Source organism: Bidens hawaiensis, unplaced genomic scaffold (genome assembly GCF_021521415.1).
Source record: "Bidens hawaiensis isolate Kalapana, Puna unplaced genomic scaffold, B.hawaiensis_p1.1 tig00027815_1, whole genome shotgun sequence".
NCBI lineage: Eukaryota > Viridiplantae > Streptophyta > Magnoliopsida > Asterales > Asteraceae > Bidens > Bidens hawaiensis.
The window spans coordinates 175,027-194,534 of NW_027494516.1; the positions used below are offsets into that span (position 1 = coordinate 175,027).

The window sequence follows — 19,508 nt, forward strand, 5'->3', positions numbered from 1 at the left end:
ATGACTAAATCCGGTCCTTATAACCAACACATGAAGTAAAGAACCATATAGTGTTATAAATATAAGTATAATCTTAGGAAGATAAATAATGAGTGTATGCTAGCCATACTAACATATTATATGTGTATTTGAAAATGAAAGGTGATGGGTGGAAAACCCTAATTTTCATAAATAATTTTATGTGCCAAAGAAAGAAGAATTTTAAGTAAAGTTCTATGGCTTCAAGTATTAGCATACATACAGTATAACTTAGGTTATGATGGAGGTAGGTATTGTGTGGTCAAATTTTGAAAGGATTTGTTAAAGTATGGAAATAAGGTTTTACAGTGTGATTTTGTGAAAGTAAATGAATGACCATATTTGGTTTGTTCATATCATATAGTTATGAAGAAATGAACATAGTTCATGAAAGAAAAGGAATAATCCAAGATATATTTGATAAATGTGGATAATAGGGAATTAAAAAGAAAACACAAATATTGTTAAAACATAACTAGAATGGTTAAAATGACTTGAGATGATAAACGAAATGTATGATCCATGAAATCTTATATAAGGTCCCAAATAATATAGGACCCGAGTAGATCGTGCACCTTGTTAGCCTTGAAGAATATTCGGAATCGAAAGAACCAAAAGGAGAGTTCGTAGCCCCCTCTTTCTCTTATTAATTTTTCTGTTTTCGGGGGAGAAACATGCTTAATATAGTTATAAATTGTTTTACCGAAACGTGACTAATAGTTGAATTATCTTACTATATCTGTTTATTGAGATGAAATGGTTTTACTGTAACATATATTCATACATATATTTAAAGCCTTGTTTGGTATTATAAGGATTGTATATGTTTTTGGGAAAGAAAACTACTTAAGTAATAGACTTGAAATTATGTGAAGGATATGCTCAATGTCGGATGTTTATGCTTGAAATGAATGATGAATGAAAGATTGCATAAGTTATAATTATCGCTTAAGTCCCCTTATTTACTGTTGTGTAACCTTTAACTCTTGTTGATATGAGCCGGTGTCAATTGGGATAGTACTATCGGGGACGTCCACCCCATTCACGGTTGGTAACGCCAACTACGTATATGTGAATGCTTATTGTCATTTTGTGTTTGTTTACTAACGTTTCGCGAAAAAACGTTAGAGATAGCGGCCCAGAAAGGCATTAGCGGGGGCAAAGACGAATCGGCTAGGTTACGGGCTTATGCTTTTCGAAAAAAGTGATTTATTACACAAATTATCATGACATATGATGAGCAGAGGATCCATATATACATAATGTGAAATGATACTTTATCGGATTTTGAATCTATATTACTAATGTTTAAAAATGGAATAATGATTAAGTATTTTATAGCTATGTCATTGGTATCTAAGTTTAAATCATGATTATATACATGGGAATGTCAATATCAAGTATGTTTTGAAATGAATTTGTGAACACAGACATGGGAATGTCAATTTCACGTATATATGTTTTGAAATGAAATTATGAATACAGACATGAGACTATCAATGTTATTATTTGAAAAGAAATGGTGAACCTTGACATGGAAATGTCAATGTCACTTATATTTATGAAATGGGTTTTTAAACCATGAATGATGAAACTAAAGTTATTCTTGGTATAATAAAGTATACATTTTTAGAAGATTATGATTTTTAACATACACGTTTTTCTTGATGAAATTATCTTATGAAAGAATGAAATTAGTTGTATAAAAGATACTTTATAAGAAAATGTAAATGCTTTTACTAAAGATATTTTTCTGATTACATAAACATGCGAGCTCACCAACTACTTTTAGTTGACGTTTTCAAGCATGTTTTTCATGATACGCAAATAGAGGACTGCTTGCTAGGATAATATGAGGAAGATTTAGAATTAGTCCTTAGTCTCTTGGTTGAGCATCTTGTAAAAGTACTATACTTTGTAAGAATTGTAAGTTTAGAATGCACATTTGGCATTCTCTTGTAAACAATGTGTTAATGATGAATCAGTATACTGTACACTCCGCATTTCCGCCTTGGCGGGGTGTTACAATCTTCATCTTTCTTATTTCTTCACAAAATCAAGCATATCCATAGTATAAATCGTTTAGTTTTATGAGGATAATACAACCATAGTGTTTGTTTTCCAAAAATCACATCTGTTGTTGAGAAATTCACGCAAGAAAGTGACGAGCCCTAGACTTTCGGTTAAGAGGTTTTATGATTTCAAGTTCATAACGTAAAATCCAACAAAATGGTGAAACCATCGGACCCAACGGAAGTAGCCTCCTGCACTGTCGGTCCGACTGTTTCTCTTCTGAAAGTTACTTCAAAGTTCCATCGCAGCCATACTCATTTCTGTCGGGGAGAAAAAAACATATTCACATATGGCGAGTTGTTATAGGTTACTGAGTTTCATTGGCGGCTCGTGTGCTTCCTTCAGATTTGATGGTAGGAGATGGCTAATTTTCCCATGAAATAATCTCTTGGGTCAAATAATCAAAATACCAAACTATGATTGTCAAATTAGACCTTGGAAAAACTTTCCAGCTTTATGGAGAAGACGGATTAAAGATCCTTTAGTAATCCCGAGCATAGTTTTGATAAATGGCTCTCTGCGTGGGAGTTCAATGTTGTCGGGAATCCGACAAGTCGACCTGCTAACCGCTACCACCGGTTTGCTATGATTAGGGCAATTTTTGAGAAAGTGTTGGCCTTTATGGAGCCTGTACGGGAAAAAAGGGCCTGATATAACTTATATATGTACATGCAATTGGAAAAAGAACGATAAGTGTTGTTACATATTAACATCAAACAAAACAATACTATTATAACAAAATAGTTTATTTTAAATAGTTGTACAAATCGTAAGACTTTGACTCAAATTGAAGGTTTTGAATTTAAGACTCTATTTTATAAACCATTTCATCTTATAAAAATATAATGGATATCTTTTATCATCTTTCAAATCCATGTTTAAAAAAACAATGCTACCAATTATTTTTATTAGAAACGTACGGTCAAAATAATTTTATACGATTTTTTATATCTTTAAAAGACATAATTGAAAGAATTAAATATGAGTTCTTCATTTACGGTAACAAGTAACATTTTTAAATTTAGGAGATCTTAAAAATAAATAACTATTTTGAGTATTTAAATAATAAAACACTTAATTTATAAAGTTACTATGACGGTATGTCAATTTTATAAACCTCTAACTGTTACATTAAAAATAATTCATTATAGAAAAATGTTTACTTTGTAGAAAATACACTACACAATGAACAAGTAACATATATTGTAACCTATTTTAAAAGAAAAAGTAGAAATAATAAAGTAGGTTGGTCATAGAAATAATAAAGTAGGTTGGTCATCTAATTCTGGACTCACTCTTCCATGTATTTTATGTTTGGGCTAAGCCCAGTAAATTATTCATATAAGTCTTTTTATTATTTTCTTTATTAATGGGTTGTTATTTAACATTATCATGGGCCCTATGGAATTGGGTCTTGTGCAGCTGCACAGACCCAAATCCGGCCATGGTTATGGTAACCTTTTGTTTTGTCATATTGTCTCCATGGTGTTCTGATATAAACATTTAGAACTCTAACAACGGGCCTATATAGTATTTAGTGTATGCCAATGATGTGATCATGTTGGGAGAGTGTTTTGACCAAGGACTTAAAAATAAACTGAAACGCAAAGAACTCGGTAAGTACTCTAAGGAGGTTTCATTTAATAGCCGGACTTAAAAATAAACTGAAACAAATCCAACTTGTTTAGCATTTGTGTAGCAAATCCTTGTTCATCCTAACAAATGGAAACTTCGACGATTGCGTTTAAATGATAACTTACATATGCATTGATGGAAACCATAGAGGTCTCATCGGAAAGCCTAATGTCATTATTTAACTTTGCAATTAGCATTTGAATGATAACGTATATTAATAGACTATCCGCTATTTTAACCAAACCACGTGAACGATATATGCAATTTACTAACATTTTACATTTAACATATCTAAAGAGCACATTAAGAGATTTACAAGTTACCACAACTAGCAAAAGTAAGTAATTTACATCCGATATATAACCCAAATAGATCACAAAACTTGATACCGATATTTGGATGTACGACATTCAAAGATCTCATGTCAGATCTGTTCTATCTATCTTTTCTTCAAGTTCTTCTGTTTTCTTATACTTCTTAGCCTTTTCTGATGATTGTTTCATTTTTTTACTGTTGTTCGTCAAAGGCAGTTTTCTGGTATCAAGTGGGTAGATAAGAAGAGCAAGGACGAATATGGTGGACGTATTTGCATCAACTGAAACAGAATACCAGTACAACTACTAACTACTAGGTGTTGTTGATATACTCCATCCTGATCATGGTACTTTTCGGTGCTAAAGCTGCCAACACAATCTGCAATGCAAATATGAACAAATTTTTAAGATGGGTCAAAACCCAAAAAGGTTGTGTTGTTTTGAAAAAGATAAAGCTTACCTATGGTATTGTGGTAGCTGATCTAACAAATGCACACCAACCATTATGCCATGTGTTTTCCCTTAAACTGTACTGAGCCTCAAGCAAAACCGTCTCCAACCCATTTATGACTATCCTGCCATCTCGATCTGTTTACATGCCTAAGCCCCAAAATATTCACCCAACCGAGCAATGCCCAAAAAGTACGTAGCTAGCTTAATTTGCTTTTTGATTTACGAATATAGTTGGTGTCTAGCGACATGCCAAAACGAAACTTATGCAGAAATATTTTCTGAAAAATATTCAAAATAAAACTTTGATCAGTTGATTTTTTTCTTATAAATACATCAGTAATTAGGCTTCTTGTTATTAATATAAACCAACCATGTGTGCTTCTAATTGCCCATACTCTTGTCCCTACTAGAAAAGTCAGTATATCCAAAAGGTGATTTCTTCCTCACAACCTCCCTTATCAACAAAATGCAAAATATGCAGATGCCACATCTCTGATTTCTTCTTGCGGAATTTTAAAAAAAGGGATATAAATTCAGCGTGTATGTGTGGAACAATGCTTACATCATTCAGTGTCACACAACAACACTTTATCAGTTTATCATTATCTTGCTTAATGCCACATCTTTGCAGATTTCTGCTTCCAAGGATATTTTAGAGATTTTGTAGGTCCTGAAACCGGATCAAACAACAAAACAAACTAAGATACTAGTTGTTCTTGGATCAACCTAACAACTAGTTGGCGGAAACAACTAGTTGGACCGAGATCTCGGATCTTGTGTGGATGTGGGGAGGCCGAAAGTAGGAGCTGAGGGTGAGAGAGTTGAGAGTGTTTTTGTTACTTGGATAATATTGAAAGATGCAAGTGTTAGGTTGTGTATTCTATACACACACTTTATATAGTGTGTGTATTATCATACACTATTCATTGATATGGCCCAATGGGCTTCAAATACAAGAGGCCTCGGGCCCAATACATGCAACCGTAAACTAACAAAGACGTAAACTAAAATGATACAAATACGAAAGACTCAATTAAACAAAACCGGACCTTACAATCTCCCTCTAGTCTTTTGGTATTTGTCATATTTCCTTCTCACCACTCACATTCGGACTCGTAGTCAAAGACACCATAAAGACACCATCTGGATCTTCTTCAAAAGGTTGCTTTTCGATAAGTAGTCTGACAAACTTGTTGAATTTTCCAACGCCGGTGTCCATGTTGTCACGACGGACATCTTCGACTGTACATAGAGGCGACTCAATTAGCTTTCTGAGGTCGCGGAGTCCAAATCCAGTCAATTGGTGCTCATCAAAGAACGTGAGCTCGTGACTGCGAGTGCAATGCATGATGACATCATCGAATTTGTTGTTGACTTTGACCTTGCTTGCATGTTTCCCAATATGCTCATGCTGTAGTATTTGATTCCTCTTCTTGATCGACTTCTAGCAGAATCAGCAACAGGAGCGACATCATGCTTGTCAATGGTTGGCTCAACATTCTTCCTAGTTGGTGATGTGTCAGGTTTAGGAGAATAGTTGATGCCGTCATCATCATCTTTATTTTCTTCATCGGCTTTTTGAACTGAAGGAAGGGTACCTGCAAAAGAACAAACGTTAAGTAAAAAGGCTAGCTCAGCCTCCACCGCAGCTTCCGTTTCCCTAGTTTTCCCAGCCTCTTTTGACGTCTAGCATCAACCGTCTTATTTTCGGTAGCCTCACCGCTACCAATTCCACTACCACTACCATCACCACGAGTATCATCATAGCTATCATACTCATCCTCATCCTTGTCATCTCTCTTCTGACTCATCTTCGTCTCTATCCAAGCACTTTTCAATATATATTTTATCGGTTCAATACTTAACAAACAATGCAATGAGGACCTTGTTGTAAACAAAAACCCATTTTGACTAAATACTTAAAAGTTGAATTAAAATTTTAAAAATAAAATAAAATTAAAGTTTTAAAATAAGTTTAAAGTAAAATAAAGTTTTAAAGGTTTAAATTAAAATAAAACAGAAAATGAAACTTTTTAGACAAAAAATGAAATTTATACAAAATTTAAAAGAAGTTTTAAAATAATTACAAAGATGAAAACAAAAGTAAAATAACTTAAGAAATAAGAATAAAATAAGATAAAATGAAATAAGTTAGAAGTAAAGAAAATTTAAAAATAAAGTTAAAAATAAAAATAGAGTTAAAATAAAAATTTAAAATTTCAAATTAAAAATTAAGACAGACACAAGATTTATACAAACCTTAAAGAAAATAAGTTTAAAATTTTAAAGATAAAAAAAAATAAAAAAACAAGATTGTAAAATAAAGTTGAAATAAAATAAATTAAGATAAAATCAAATAATTTAAGAAGAAGTTAAAATAAAATAAGATAAAAGAAAACTAAAAGAAATACAAGTTAAACTTTTTAACATGTAAAATAAAATAAAACAAAAATTTAAGAATGAAGTAAAATTCAAATTTAGATAATGAGAATATTAATATTATATTAATTATATTAATTAATTTACAAAATAAGCTATTCATACTTGTTTTTGGTGAGAAAAATCACGACATGGAATCATATTGTTTATGGTGTCCTAGATCACACTTCTATTTGGATATTATTATGCCAATAACCCAAAGTCGATTGTAGATACGTTGGTTCACTCTAAACTTAACAAGTATTTTGATTTCACCGTGATACGTTAAGGTATAGTTAGGCACAATACTTTTGTGGTCCCCTGTTAATCCAACAAGTTACATACTTCATCATACCTCGGGCATACTTTGTGTTCATCAGTATCACCCCGAATTGACTCCGACCCACTAATGATTGATCAAAACATTTTGAGGTTCATAGACTTTTTGCAAACTTTTTTTTCAAACAATATGTAAAGGTTGAACCATGGACTTACTAGCCTTGTTGACTTATGCCTTCATATAAAGTGTTTAGGACTTACTTGTTTGCCCCACGTTACGTGGTTCTAATATACCCCTTTTTGTTGGATAAAATTATCAACATTTTTGTTGTTGATTTTGAATACTTTTTGAGTATTATGCAGTTTTTCTGCTTTTTCAATAATTTTTGATATTTTTCAATATTCGAAACTAAAGCAAGAAATAAGTTTTCATTTTGTGACCAATCACTAACAGGCTCGTGTATGACTGATTATTAGGATTTCTGCCTTCATTAATATGACTTATTTGGAGTCGGCAACCGCTTCATAAGAGTGTAACCACTAGCATAGGCAGATATTTAAGTTTATATCACTATGATACTTACTCATTTGTTAAGTCTATCTACACATCAAGCAATGATTTTGTTGGCTTTTGATATACTCTTTTCATGTGCTAGGATCACCTAAGACAATTTTCTATCATTTTCCAAAGGTCGGATCAATTTCTCAAAATTTTCTTATATTTTAATATTATCCGACTCCCTCTAAACAGGAGCTCCCTCTAAACGAGAGAATATACTTTTAAGACTTTTTCAGATTTTCTTAAATAAAATAAATAATATATAAAATATTTTTGGAGGTCAAATGACTTAATTTTAGATTTTCATAAAAAAAGTAAAATCTTTTTGGTGAGTTAAGACTCATTTTCTCCCTCTAATATTGTGACATATTTAAAAAAAATATTTACAAATTTTATATACAAAAAGATAAGAGAAATTTGAAATAAAATAAGATGAAAATTAAAAATAAAAATAAAATAAGACAAAAAGTTTCAAATTTTAAAACTTAAAAAAATAAATTTGAAAATAAAATTTTAAAATTAAAATAAAAGAAAATTTTAAGCTAAATCAAAAAGGAAACTAAATTAAAAGAACTTAGATAAAATAAACTTTTAAGTAAAAAAAATAAAAATAAAATGAAATAAAACAAAATAAATTAAAATAATTTTAAAATAAAAATAAAGAAAAGTAAAACAACAAAAAATTAAAACTTAATTTTGTACAAAAGAGATCATGCCAAGTGACTCAACGAGAAACAAACATCTGGCACGATCAAAGGCTTTAGTAAATAGGTCTGCATAGTTGTCATCAGTATCGACCCTTTCTATTGTGACAAGCTTTCGGTTCAGATTTGAGAGATGCTAAGCAGGTTGTGGTCTAGTTGTTCCACCAAGTTGACGTCTTCAAACGTCAGGACTCCATTTGACACTTTACCTTGTTTAGAGATATTTCCACCCATATCACCAGCAAAAGAAACGTATCCGCCATCAAACGGTTTAATGTCAAACAGCAAGGATTCGTCTCCTGTCATGTGTAGGGTACAACCACTATCCAAGCACCAAATACTATTTATAGAATGTTTTGGCTGACCCTTCACACATTAGCAGTTTAATTAGATACAGGTTCCCGAGACTTAGTTGTCTCAGGAGGGTCAAATGTCCTTTTCTAATTGTTGTTTATGAAGTTTTGGGACGTGTCAGAATCAGAAGAGCAGTCTTTAGGATTCCATGCATGAGCAGGTTTCCTGTTTTTAAAAGATTTTCGAGACTGTCTCCTTCTTGGTTTTAAAACAACATCCTCAGATTTTTCAATCTTTGGATTTCTTTTCTCCTTTTTTTTGATAAATTCTTAGACCTTTCAGTCCTTGAATTCCTTTTTGCTCTCTCCTTTTTGGTTATCCAAAAAGGAGGTTTATCATTCTTTTTATTTATGGATATCACATCCATTTCGCTGGCAGAACTGTCAGGTTGGTCATTTCTTATTCTTGAGCTTGGTTTAACTCTTGAACGGAATTGATTAAACCTACTGTTCGTTTCTCTTTTCGTCTTATGCCAGCTCTTGCAATGTCTTGCAAGGTGAGACGGGTTACCACACACAAAACAAAGTTTTCTTCTATCTTCCTTATAGAAACCTTCAGAATGATAATACATGGGTTGTGGCGAATAAGGAGATGGTTGTACGGGAATAAAGAAGCTGTCAGATCTTTGACCCCGATCATCAAAAATATTTGTTATAGAAAGAGTTCACATAATCTTGTGGATAATAACCATAGTAGCTATTATCAAATTGATTGTATAGTTGAGGTTGATAATATTGATTTGTGGATTGATAAAAATTGTTTCTATGAGGTGGCACATATTTACCAGATGTACTTGCCTTTTCCTTTTCAAAACGATTTTCATTAATTTTAGTCTCCCCGACCTTACAATCTTTTGACGAGCAGCTGGGTAGGTTAGTATTCACAGAAACCGTTTCATGAACAGTTCTATCAACATTGGTTTCATCAAAAATAGTTTCACAATCACTATCGGAAATAGAAACATCATTTTCATTTTCAAGAGTCGTGCCAACATGAACACTCTTATCAAATACATGATTGTTCAAAATGTTTTTGGAATCAATATTATTACAGATAGGGTTGACAATAGATGAATCAAAAAGTATGTTTTTATCTCCACAACCCTTGTTTGTTTCCACACACCCCTTTTCTTCTAAACAACCCGCTAAAGAAGATGAATCACTATTAAGATTAACTGAAGAATTAGCTGAATTAACAGTCTTGGGAGCAGCAGGAACAAATGTCTATGATAAGGGCACATGACCAATATCATAGACCGTTTCTTCATCAGGAGGAGAATTAAAATCAAAGTGAAGAAGGCTAGTATAGTTATTGTTAAATGGTGGAGGTACAGCAGAACTATCATAGCCAAAACCAGTCTTTAATCTTAATTCCATTTGTGACCCAATTAGTTTGTTCAGCTTTTCAGTGGCTAACTCAAAGTTTTCTATGGCAATCTTCTTTTGGGTTAACTCAATTTCTAATTTAACAATTTTAGCGTTTAGTTCAACTACTTGATTTTCATGACGTTTTGTTAAATTTCTAGAAATTGAAACTTGTTCCCTAAGATCGGCCATATCATTACCATGAGTGTTAATTCTGATAGTGTAAATCTTTGCATCCTTTTTAAGATCATCATTCTGAACTCTAATGCTATCAATTTGTTCAAGAATTTTAGCATTATGGTTTCTATAGTGAAGAAATTTATCAATACATTCTTGAGAGAAAAGTTTGTGTACCTCGGGAATGAGCGAGGCAGGTGTAGGAATCCCATCGGTGGAGCTTGACGAGGTGCTTGCTTGACTATTTCCACCTGCAACACACTCGTGGATGATAGGACTTGCTTGACTGCTCACACCCGCATCACTTGTCTCTTCTTTATTTTCTTTGCACAAAAACTTGATGGCAGAAGTCAACTCTGAGAGTGTTAAGGTCTCCAGGTTTGTCGTTCTCCTGATGGTAAACACACTGATGTTCCACGCGTAAGGCAGTGAATTCAACAACTTCATGTTGATCTCAGACAACTTATTTGTGATACCGGCACTTTTCATTTCAGTGACGAGTGACTCATATCTGTTAATGATAGAGGCAACCGATTCTCCTTTAATATGGTCAAACATGTTGAAATCCTCTTTTAATATGTTCTTTCGATTCTCCCTCATATCCAGATTTCCTTCAAGCTCAGAATTGTAATACATTTTTTTTAACAGAAGACTATGTAAAATAATAAAGTGTCTTTTTTTAACAACGCCAACGGTCAACAAGTAAAAGTCAACGGGTTAAAGTCAACGGTCAACTGGTCAACGCTTTTCTCAAAGATCAAACACTCTTGAAACAAAAACTGCTCAAAAACTAAGTACAATGTAATATTATGTAAATTGTATTCTAATGTAACAGAGTTTCAATTAGAATACAATTGACAATTTTAGATTACAATTGTGAAAAAAAAGTTTAGATTACAAATGTGATTGAAAAATTTAGAATACAATTGTGATCGAAAAAGTTAGATTACAATTGTGATCTAAAAGATTGAGATCGAAAAATTTAGATTACAATTGTGATCGAAAAAGTTAGATTACAATTGTGATAAAAAAGTTTGGATTACAATTGTGATCGAAAAAGTTAGATTACAATTGTGATCTAAAAGTTTAGATTACAATTGTGATCTAAAAGATTGTGATCGAAAATGTTAGATTACAATTGTGATCGAAAAGTTTGGATTACAATTGTGATCGAAAAATTTATATTACAATTGTGATCTAAAAGTTTAGATTATAATTGTGATAAAAAAAAGTTTGGATTACAATTGTGACCGAAAAAGTTAGATTACAATTGTGATCTAAAACATTGTGATCGAAAAGTTTGGATTACAATTGTGATCGAAAAATTTAGATTACAATTGTGATCTAAAAGTTTAGATTACAATTGTGATCTAAAAGATTGTGATCGAAAAGTTTGGATTACAATTGTGATCGAAAAGTTTAGATTACAATTGTGATCTAAAAGTTTAGATTACAATTGTGATCTAAAAGACTGTGATCGAAAAGTTTGGATTACAATTGTGATCGAAAAATTTAGATTACAGTTGTGATCTAAAAGTTTAGATTACAATTGTGATCTAAAATGATTGTGATTGAAAATGATTTTAAGCGAATTAATTGTAATCGAAATGGGAATGTAAGCGAAATGGGAATGTAAGCGAAATAGGATGTGAATGATTTTGGAATGTAAGCTAAAAGATTGTAAGCCAAATTTCAATGTATTCCAACAAGTTGCATGTGATCAAATCCAAATAAAGAAAGTCACCAACTCACTTTCCAATACATTTCTCAAACACACTCATATACATGTTTATCACAACTTTTGAAACACACCATCACATGCACCACACACTAACACAAATCTTTAGAATTCAAACACAAAATCTAACTACTTTACAACCAAACTTTATCATCTTCTTGAATATATGAACACAAAAAAACCGAAAATCAATTATTTTCTCTAAAAATCCGTCTTTTCACGCACAAGACCAAAATCCAAGGTTGTGATCCAAGATCTACAACTAGTAGAGCTCGAAAGCTCTGATACCAATTGTAGGTCCCGAAACCGGATCAAACAACAAAACAAACTAAGATACTAGTTGTTCTTGGATCAACCTCACAACTAGTTGGCGGAAACAACTAGTTGGACCGAGATCTCGGATCTTGTGTGGATGTGGGGAGGCCGAAAGTAGGAGCTGAGGGTGAGAGAGTTGAGAGTATTTTTGTTACTTGGATAATATTGAAAGATGCAAGTGTTAGGTTGTGTATTCTATACACACACTTTATATAGTGTGTGTATTATCATACACTATTCATTGATACGGCCCAATGGGCTTCAAATAAAAGAGGCCTCGGGCCCAATACATACAACCGTAAACTAACAAAGACGTAAACTAAAATGATACAAATACGAAAGACTCAATTAAACAAAACCGGGCCTTACAGATTTCTATAGAACCTAAGAGTTCTTTTAGCTCTGTCTCTACCTAGCCATTAAACTTCTCGTTCTTGATATATTTAGAAGAATTCTTCAACAGTGGGGGGCTACCTGGATTCATTAAAATCACTCCTCAGTTGTAAGGCTCCAAAAGAATATATAATGTTTTTTTGGCCTGAGCACGTTTAAGATTGGACCGGTTCGATCTTCTATCGAGCCAGCCTCGAGTAGCTCACAAAATTACTCGGCTCGTTTACACCTCTACAAACCGGTGTCTTAAAATGTGAATAAAATATTACCCTCAAACATTGCCATTCGGATAGAGGCCATTTTTCCAGATCTATCTTCTTTGCTATTTAACAATCTGGTGAGGGGATGCTCTTTAGTTTGAAGTTGTGATCCAAAATCCAAGGTTGTGATCCAAGATCTACAACTAGTAGACCAAAATCCAAAATCCAAGGTTGTGATCCAAGATCACAAGACCAAAATCCAAGGTTGTGATCCAAGATCTACAACTAGTAGAGCTCGAAAGCTCTGATACCAATTGTAGGTCCCGAAACCGGATCAAACAACAAAACAAACTAAGATACTAGTTGTTCTTGGATCAACCTCACAACTAGTTGGCGGAAACAACTAGTTGGACCGAGATCTCGGATCTTGTGTGGATGTGGGGAGGCCGAAAGTAGGAGCTGAGGGTGAGAGAGTTGAGAGTGTTTTTGTTACTTGGATAATATTGAAAGATGCAAGTGTTAGGTTGTGTATTCTATACACACACTTTATATAGTGTGTGTATTATCATACACTATTCATTGACACGGCCCAATGGGCTTCAAATACAAGAGGCCTCGGGCCCAATACATACAACCGTAAACTAACAAAGACGTAAACTAAAATGATACAAATACGAAAGACTCAATTAAACAAAACCAGGCCTTACAGATTTCTATAGAACCTAAGAGTTCTTTTAGCTCTGTCTCTACCTAGCCATTAAACTTCTCGTTCTTGATATATTTAGAAGAATTCTTCAACAGTGGGGGGCTACCTGGATTCATTAAAATCACTCCTCAGTTGTAAGGCTCCAAAAGAATATATAATGTTTTTTTGGCCTGAGCACGTTTAAGATTGGACCTGTTCGATCTTCTATCGAGCCAGCCTCGAGTAGCTCACAAAATTACTCGGCTCGTTTACACCTCTACAAACCGGTGTCTTAAAATGTGAATAAAATATTACCCTCAAACATTGCCATTCGGATAGAGGCCATTTTTCCAGATCTATCTTCTTTGCTATTTAACAATCTGGTGAGGGGATGCTCTTTAGTTTGAAGTAAGTTTATAAAATGCCTTACCAAAAACATACTTGTAGTCATGTTAAAAGTGCCCACTTTTTCAAGATATAATAAGGCTCATCATATAAGACGGCATTTCAATACGCATTTCACCATAATAATTAACTTTGAGCGACTCAGTGACCTGACCATAGGCTACTAAAATGGTGAAGTGCTCACCCTGCTATACATCCATAGATTCAATAATATACTTTTACCCATTTACTCTTATATTTCTGGATTTGGGTCAACAGCCTTAAAGTTTTAAGAAACCGATCTTTTGGTCATCGAACGTGGAAGGTCAAAACCTGGACATGGATTTTGGAATCAAATGCTCAATGTCTTGTGTAACAAAAGCCACATTTTAGACCCTTCTGCAACAAACCCTTGGGTGAAGCATACACCATCTTTACAAGTTACGAAAAAAAGCAAAAGTTACATGCCAAATGGGTGAAGCATGAAGATGAAGATTATAACATCTGTTCTAAAACACCAAATTTCATACCAATATTTGAAACAAAAAATTATATATAAAAAAAAAACAAGAATGGGACCAAGTCATTCATAGATCTCATGCAACATCAGTTCTTTTTAACTCGTTTTCGGGTTTCTCTGGTTTCATTTGCTTCTTAGCTTTTTTCTGACGATTGTTTCCTATTTTCCGGCTGTTGTAGTCAGAGATTGTGGCGGTTTTTGGGTTTCTTATAGCAGCATCAAGTGTGTGGATGCGAAAAGAAAGGGCAGCAAAGGTGGCTGTGTTTTCAGCAACTGAAGCAGAAGACCAGTACCACCACCAAGTGTTGTTGACATACTCTGTCTTGATCATGGTTTCCAGTGCTAAAGTTGCATGTACAATCTGCAATGCAAATATGAATAAATTTTCAAGACAGTCAAAATAGGTTGAGTTGTTTTGATTAATAAAGATAAAACATACCTCGTGTATTGTAGTAGCAGATTTAACAAATGCACACCAATCAGATCTCCACTCGTGACCTGCCATTGAATGTATTTTTGCTTCATCAGGCAGTGCAGCTTCCATATCCAATAAATTTATCATTAAATGCCTTAATATAGGATGAGGGTTCCCCAAAAGTGTGATCTCACAAGTCGAATTCTTGTGGTATTTGAATTCAACGTTCGTGAAGAATGTTACATGGCATTTGTCACAGTGATATCTTGACGGAAAAATGGGTTCCAGACAATCACACCTATTAAAACCATATTGGGGCTCAAGGAAATCAGCTTCTTTTGGATTATGACAATTATGAGAAGGAAATCTGTTCAAGCTTGTAGAACAAACTGTCTCACTCTTGATTCGGGAACGCTGACCACTCTGCGACATTATTTCTTGCCACAGCAAGATGGAATCTGTTAACTCTGTTTTTTGTGGATCATTAACTGTCAGATAACCAATAAGGTTGCTAATATCTTCCTCAGATTGGAACAAATAGCATTGACCATCATGTTTCGGCCCATATACGACTATCCCACTATCTGTGCTAAGAGAGGGAAAACCCCAATATACTCGCCCATGAGAGTCAATACCCAAACACTTATTGGCTGGCGTTGTTTTTGATTTATCAAGATAATCATGAATAAGCTTGGTGTCTACCGACATGTTAATGAGAAACTTCAGCAAAAATATTTTCTGCACAAAAATTAAACGAAACTTTCATCAGTGATTTAATTCAAACAAATTAGATCAATATTTAGGCTTATTATAATAACTAAACCTTATGTGCCTCTAATTGCCAAAACTCGGTTTTCTCCATAGCCTCCAGCATATCCAAAAGCTGCTTTCTTTCCTGCTTTGTTTCCCCACAACTGCTATTTTCCACAACTTGTAAAATGTTAGCACCTTTTGGTGGATCGTCCATTAGCTTCTTACAAGCAGGACAATACCAATTGTCTTGTGGGATTTCATAAAGAGGAGGAGTCAGGCAGTATGTGTGATACTCCGCATTACACCATTCAGTGTCACACAACAACACTTTATCATCATCTTGGTTAATGCTACATACTTTGCAGAGTCCTGCTTCCAAAGACATTTTGGGAATATCAATAGAAGCTAAGAGTTCTTCTAGCTCCTTCTTTCCCTCGCCATTAAAGTTCCCATTCACACTATATTTAGCAAACCTCATCAACAGTGGTGCTACCTGTGCATTCATTATAAAAATCACCCTTAAAGCATAAGGCTTCAAAAAGAAGAGATGCAATATACAACTTGACCAGATAGGACATCTTTACAAACCTCATTTTCATATTTCAAGGTGAAGTCCTTGGACATATCGTCTACCAACTTCACCATTCTAGATGTATTCGCATGGCTCTTCTTTAAGTTGACCCACAACTACAAATTACGAATCATCAAAAACGGGTGAGCATGTCCACATATAATAAAAATAATTATGACCAAAAGGCTGAAACAATAATATCTAACCTCCCTAACATCTTCAAGAAAAGCTTGCGGTGAACCACAATATGTATCGTGAAGCAATCTTAAATCAACAGTGGGAAAATCCAGAGGACGCCTTGGCACAGACCCATAAACAACTTTAATCTCCTCTTCTAAGTTGTTCCCCACAGGGATAAAAAGGTCCCTTTCATTATCATAACTAGCAGCTACCTCGCGTAGCACACTTCTGCACTTTTTCATTATAACTTCAGAAATCAGAAGCTCACACGATCGTTTTTCGTTCACATCAAATGATATCGGCCTTTGTGATGCCTCAGCTACTACTCTGTTTAAAACATCAATCACAGCCCTCTGTTTGGAACAATAGAAATGTCAAGGAATACTCATCAAAGATTAGTACTGTTTCAGAATTATGTATTACCTTAGTGGGCCCTGATGCATTGCCCTTGTAAACATCTTTAGAGATGGAAGCTTCCAGTTCTTCTTTTGCCCAATCAGACGGATTTTTCTCTAAAGCCTCACGCACACATTTCCTAATTTTCGATCCAACATTTGTGGGTAGCTTGTATACAGGATCAAGCACTATTGCCCACTGTGGAATACTGCCATCTGAACAGTCCCCCATACTGTCCTTAGATAAAATGTTCCTTACACTTTTCAGTTTGCCATAGACATTATTTACAGCACTTCCAAGGAACTAAAAAAAAAAAAAAACAGGCATTAGCAATCAATTTAGTTGCAATAACTATGAATCAGCCAAACATTAATCTAGCTACCTGAGCATCCAAATCAATGCCTGCCGCATTTGTGGGTGAGCTATAAAAGATACCACAGTCACTTAGTAGACAGTGAATCAGTTGACTCTTATTGCTGTCAGTAATCTTCGCAGAACTTGGTCTTCCTCCCATTAGCAAGTAAGCCATTATATATCTCCGAGCCACTTCTGGCCAAGTCAACTTGTTAACTGGAAGCATGTCTAATGCTATCTCAGCCACATGTTTTGCATTAATTATGGAAGCTATTATGTCAAGAAGCTCTCTTACTAGCTCAGGAAGCAATTCACTATGAACAAATTTTTCAATTTTATCCAGTGTTGGTTTGTCAACCCCATATGGTGACACACATAGAAGCTCTTGCTCAAGCTCCTCAAATAAGATCGGCTCTTCCAATCCAATAAGTTCTTTAAAACTATACATGAAATCATACACCTCAAGAAAGTTTCCTACTGCTTGAGAAGACAGCCTTGAGCTAATTAAACCTCCTTGTGGAAATGATTGCTTAATGATGACATTCTCTTTGATGATTCCCATGATCTGTTAATTTCAAACCTCCTTATAATGCAATTTATCTACAAAAAGAAAAAAATAGGTCAATGCAATTGAACTGTAGTACGTCAACCTCCGAATTGGGGAAACGATGTATGCTTTCCAAATATGTAACTACTAATTCAATTACAATTTACATATATAAGATCAGTGAGATTTCATCGTTACCAATCAAACAATCTCGAAAACATAATAACATGAAGTGAAACAATGCCATATGAATGAAAACCTAGCTTTAATAAAGCAAACAAATAGCAATCGATTCCTACTACAATTCGATAGCATTCAAAGCACATACTATAAAACATGATTCAAGAGAGGACATAATCATCAATCCTTAATTACCCCATTGATTATAAAATTTGCTATCATAAAGATCAACAAAAGGTGAACCGATCTACAGATTTTCGTTGAATTAACTACATTTATGATTACAAAACGATTCAAACGTTCTACATCGAGATTACCCGATATTACGACAAGACGCGAAAGAACACTTAGCAATAAATACAAAACACAAGATGTTGATGGATTGATCAATATATATAAAGAGAGCTTCACTTCTCACCTGCGCCCTTCTCTACTTGGATCCGCCGCTTGTCTAACAAAATTAGGGTTCTGGCCTCCTAAACTTAAGAGACGCATTTTATAGACGTGCGGAGGGTATTATGGTAAATGCATAATGTTTAGACCAATTTGAAAATTAAATCAATCACCAACATACACACTAGAGTAGATCTAGGGAGGGTGAGGCTATGACAAACCTTACCTCTATCCCGAGGATAGAGATGATGCTCCCATAAAGACCCCGACTCAATCAAATAAAACAATTAATACGGCATAATAGAGTAAACATGATTACTTCCACTCCATCATGCTCTAACAGTGACCTTTTTAGAAATACTCTGAAAAGTTCCCTTAACTGTCATCCATTTTACATACAAGAATAAAATGCACCGTACAAATATATGGATAAAACTGAAATCTATCTTTTATGATGATGGCGATGTTGTTCTGTCCTTTCATACTAATAAACTTCTAATCTTTCTTAGCATATATGATTTTACTATGATATAGATATGGTCATGAAAGTTCCACTATTATGTGAATGATATAATGTCATTAGTAATTTTGGGAAACTTATAAGTTATAATGTGGAAGGAGTAAAAATGAAGGTAATATACAGATCTAGGACAGATGTTTGGTCATTTTGGAGAGCTGCAGTCCATGGGCTGTTTGATTACTTGGAAAATTCAAAAATGAAATTGGGGAAAAGGTGTGGAGGGGACTTAAACCCAGGTTTCATCCCCAATACCCCAAAGAACAAGCCCATCACCGCTACACCAACATATGTTTTTGTTATTTATCTCATCTAAACCAATTTAACATGCCACCAGAGGTTATGATAGGTCATATTTTGCAATGCAGAATGTTACTTTCAGAATTCAAACTTGTTTTGACCATCTGAATAGCCTAAATATGGTGTTTTTTAATCATATTTACCAAAGTATCTAATTAAGATTAACTAGATTCAAAATAAATATGAACTGGAAACCAAATTTTGAATTCAATTTGGTTTTATGAAGATGTATATATGTGTGAACCCTCGGGTGGGCAAAAGTGAAATTGCACTAATTTTGACGTTATTTTACTAATCTCGTGAAAATAACGTTAAAAGT

At 34.0% G+C, this 19,508-nt stretch overlaps 1 protein-coding gene across 2 annotated transcripts; it reads right to left on the bottom strand.

Moving 5' to 3' along the window:
- Positions 1-14,621: 14,621 nt before the first annotated feature.
- Positions 14,622-18,595, bottom strand: LOC143575954 (methyl-CpG-binding domain-containing protein 9-like). 2 transcript variants are annotated; one of them, XM_077060186.1, is made up of 7 exons: positions 18,398-18,595; positions 17,281-17,852; positions 16,926-17,201; positions 16,529-16,855; positions 16,340-16,438; positions 15,023-16,244; positions 14,622-14,944 (listed from the first exon to the last, which is right to left on the bottom strand). In XM_077060186.1, exons 2-6 carry the CDS (start codon positions 17,812-17,814, stop codon positions 15,816-15,818), a joined length of 1,665 nt encoding a protein of 554 aa, XP_076916301.1. In that variant the 5' UTR covers positions 17,815-17,852; positions 18,398-18,595; the 3' UTR covers positions 14,622-14,944; positions 15,023-15,815. The 2 variants fall into 2 exon arrangements, with proteins under 2 accessions (XP_076916301.1, XP_076916300.1); XM_077060185.1 differs by lacking the exon at positions 18,398-18,595 and having other exon boundaries at positions 17,281-18,379.
- Between the last annotated feature and the right edge of the window lie 913 nt (positions 18,596-19,508).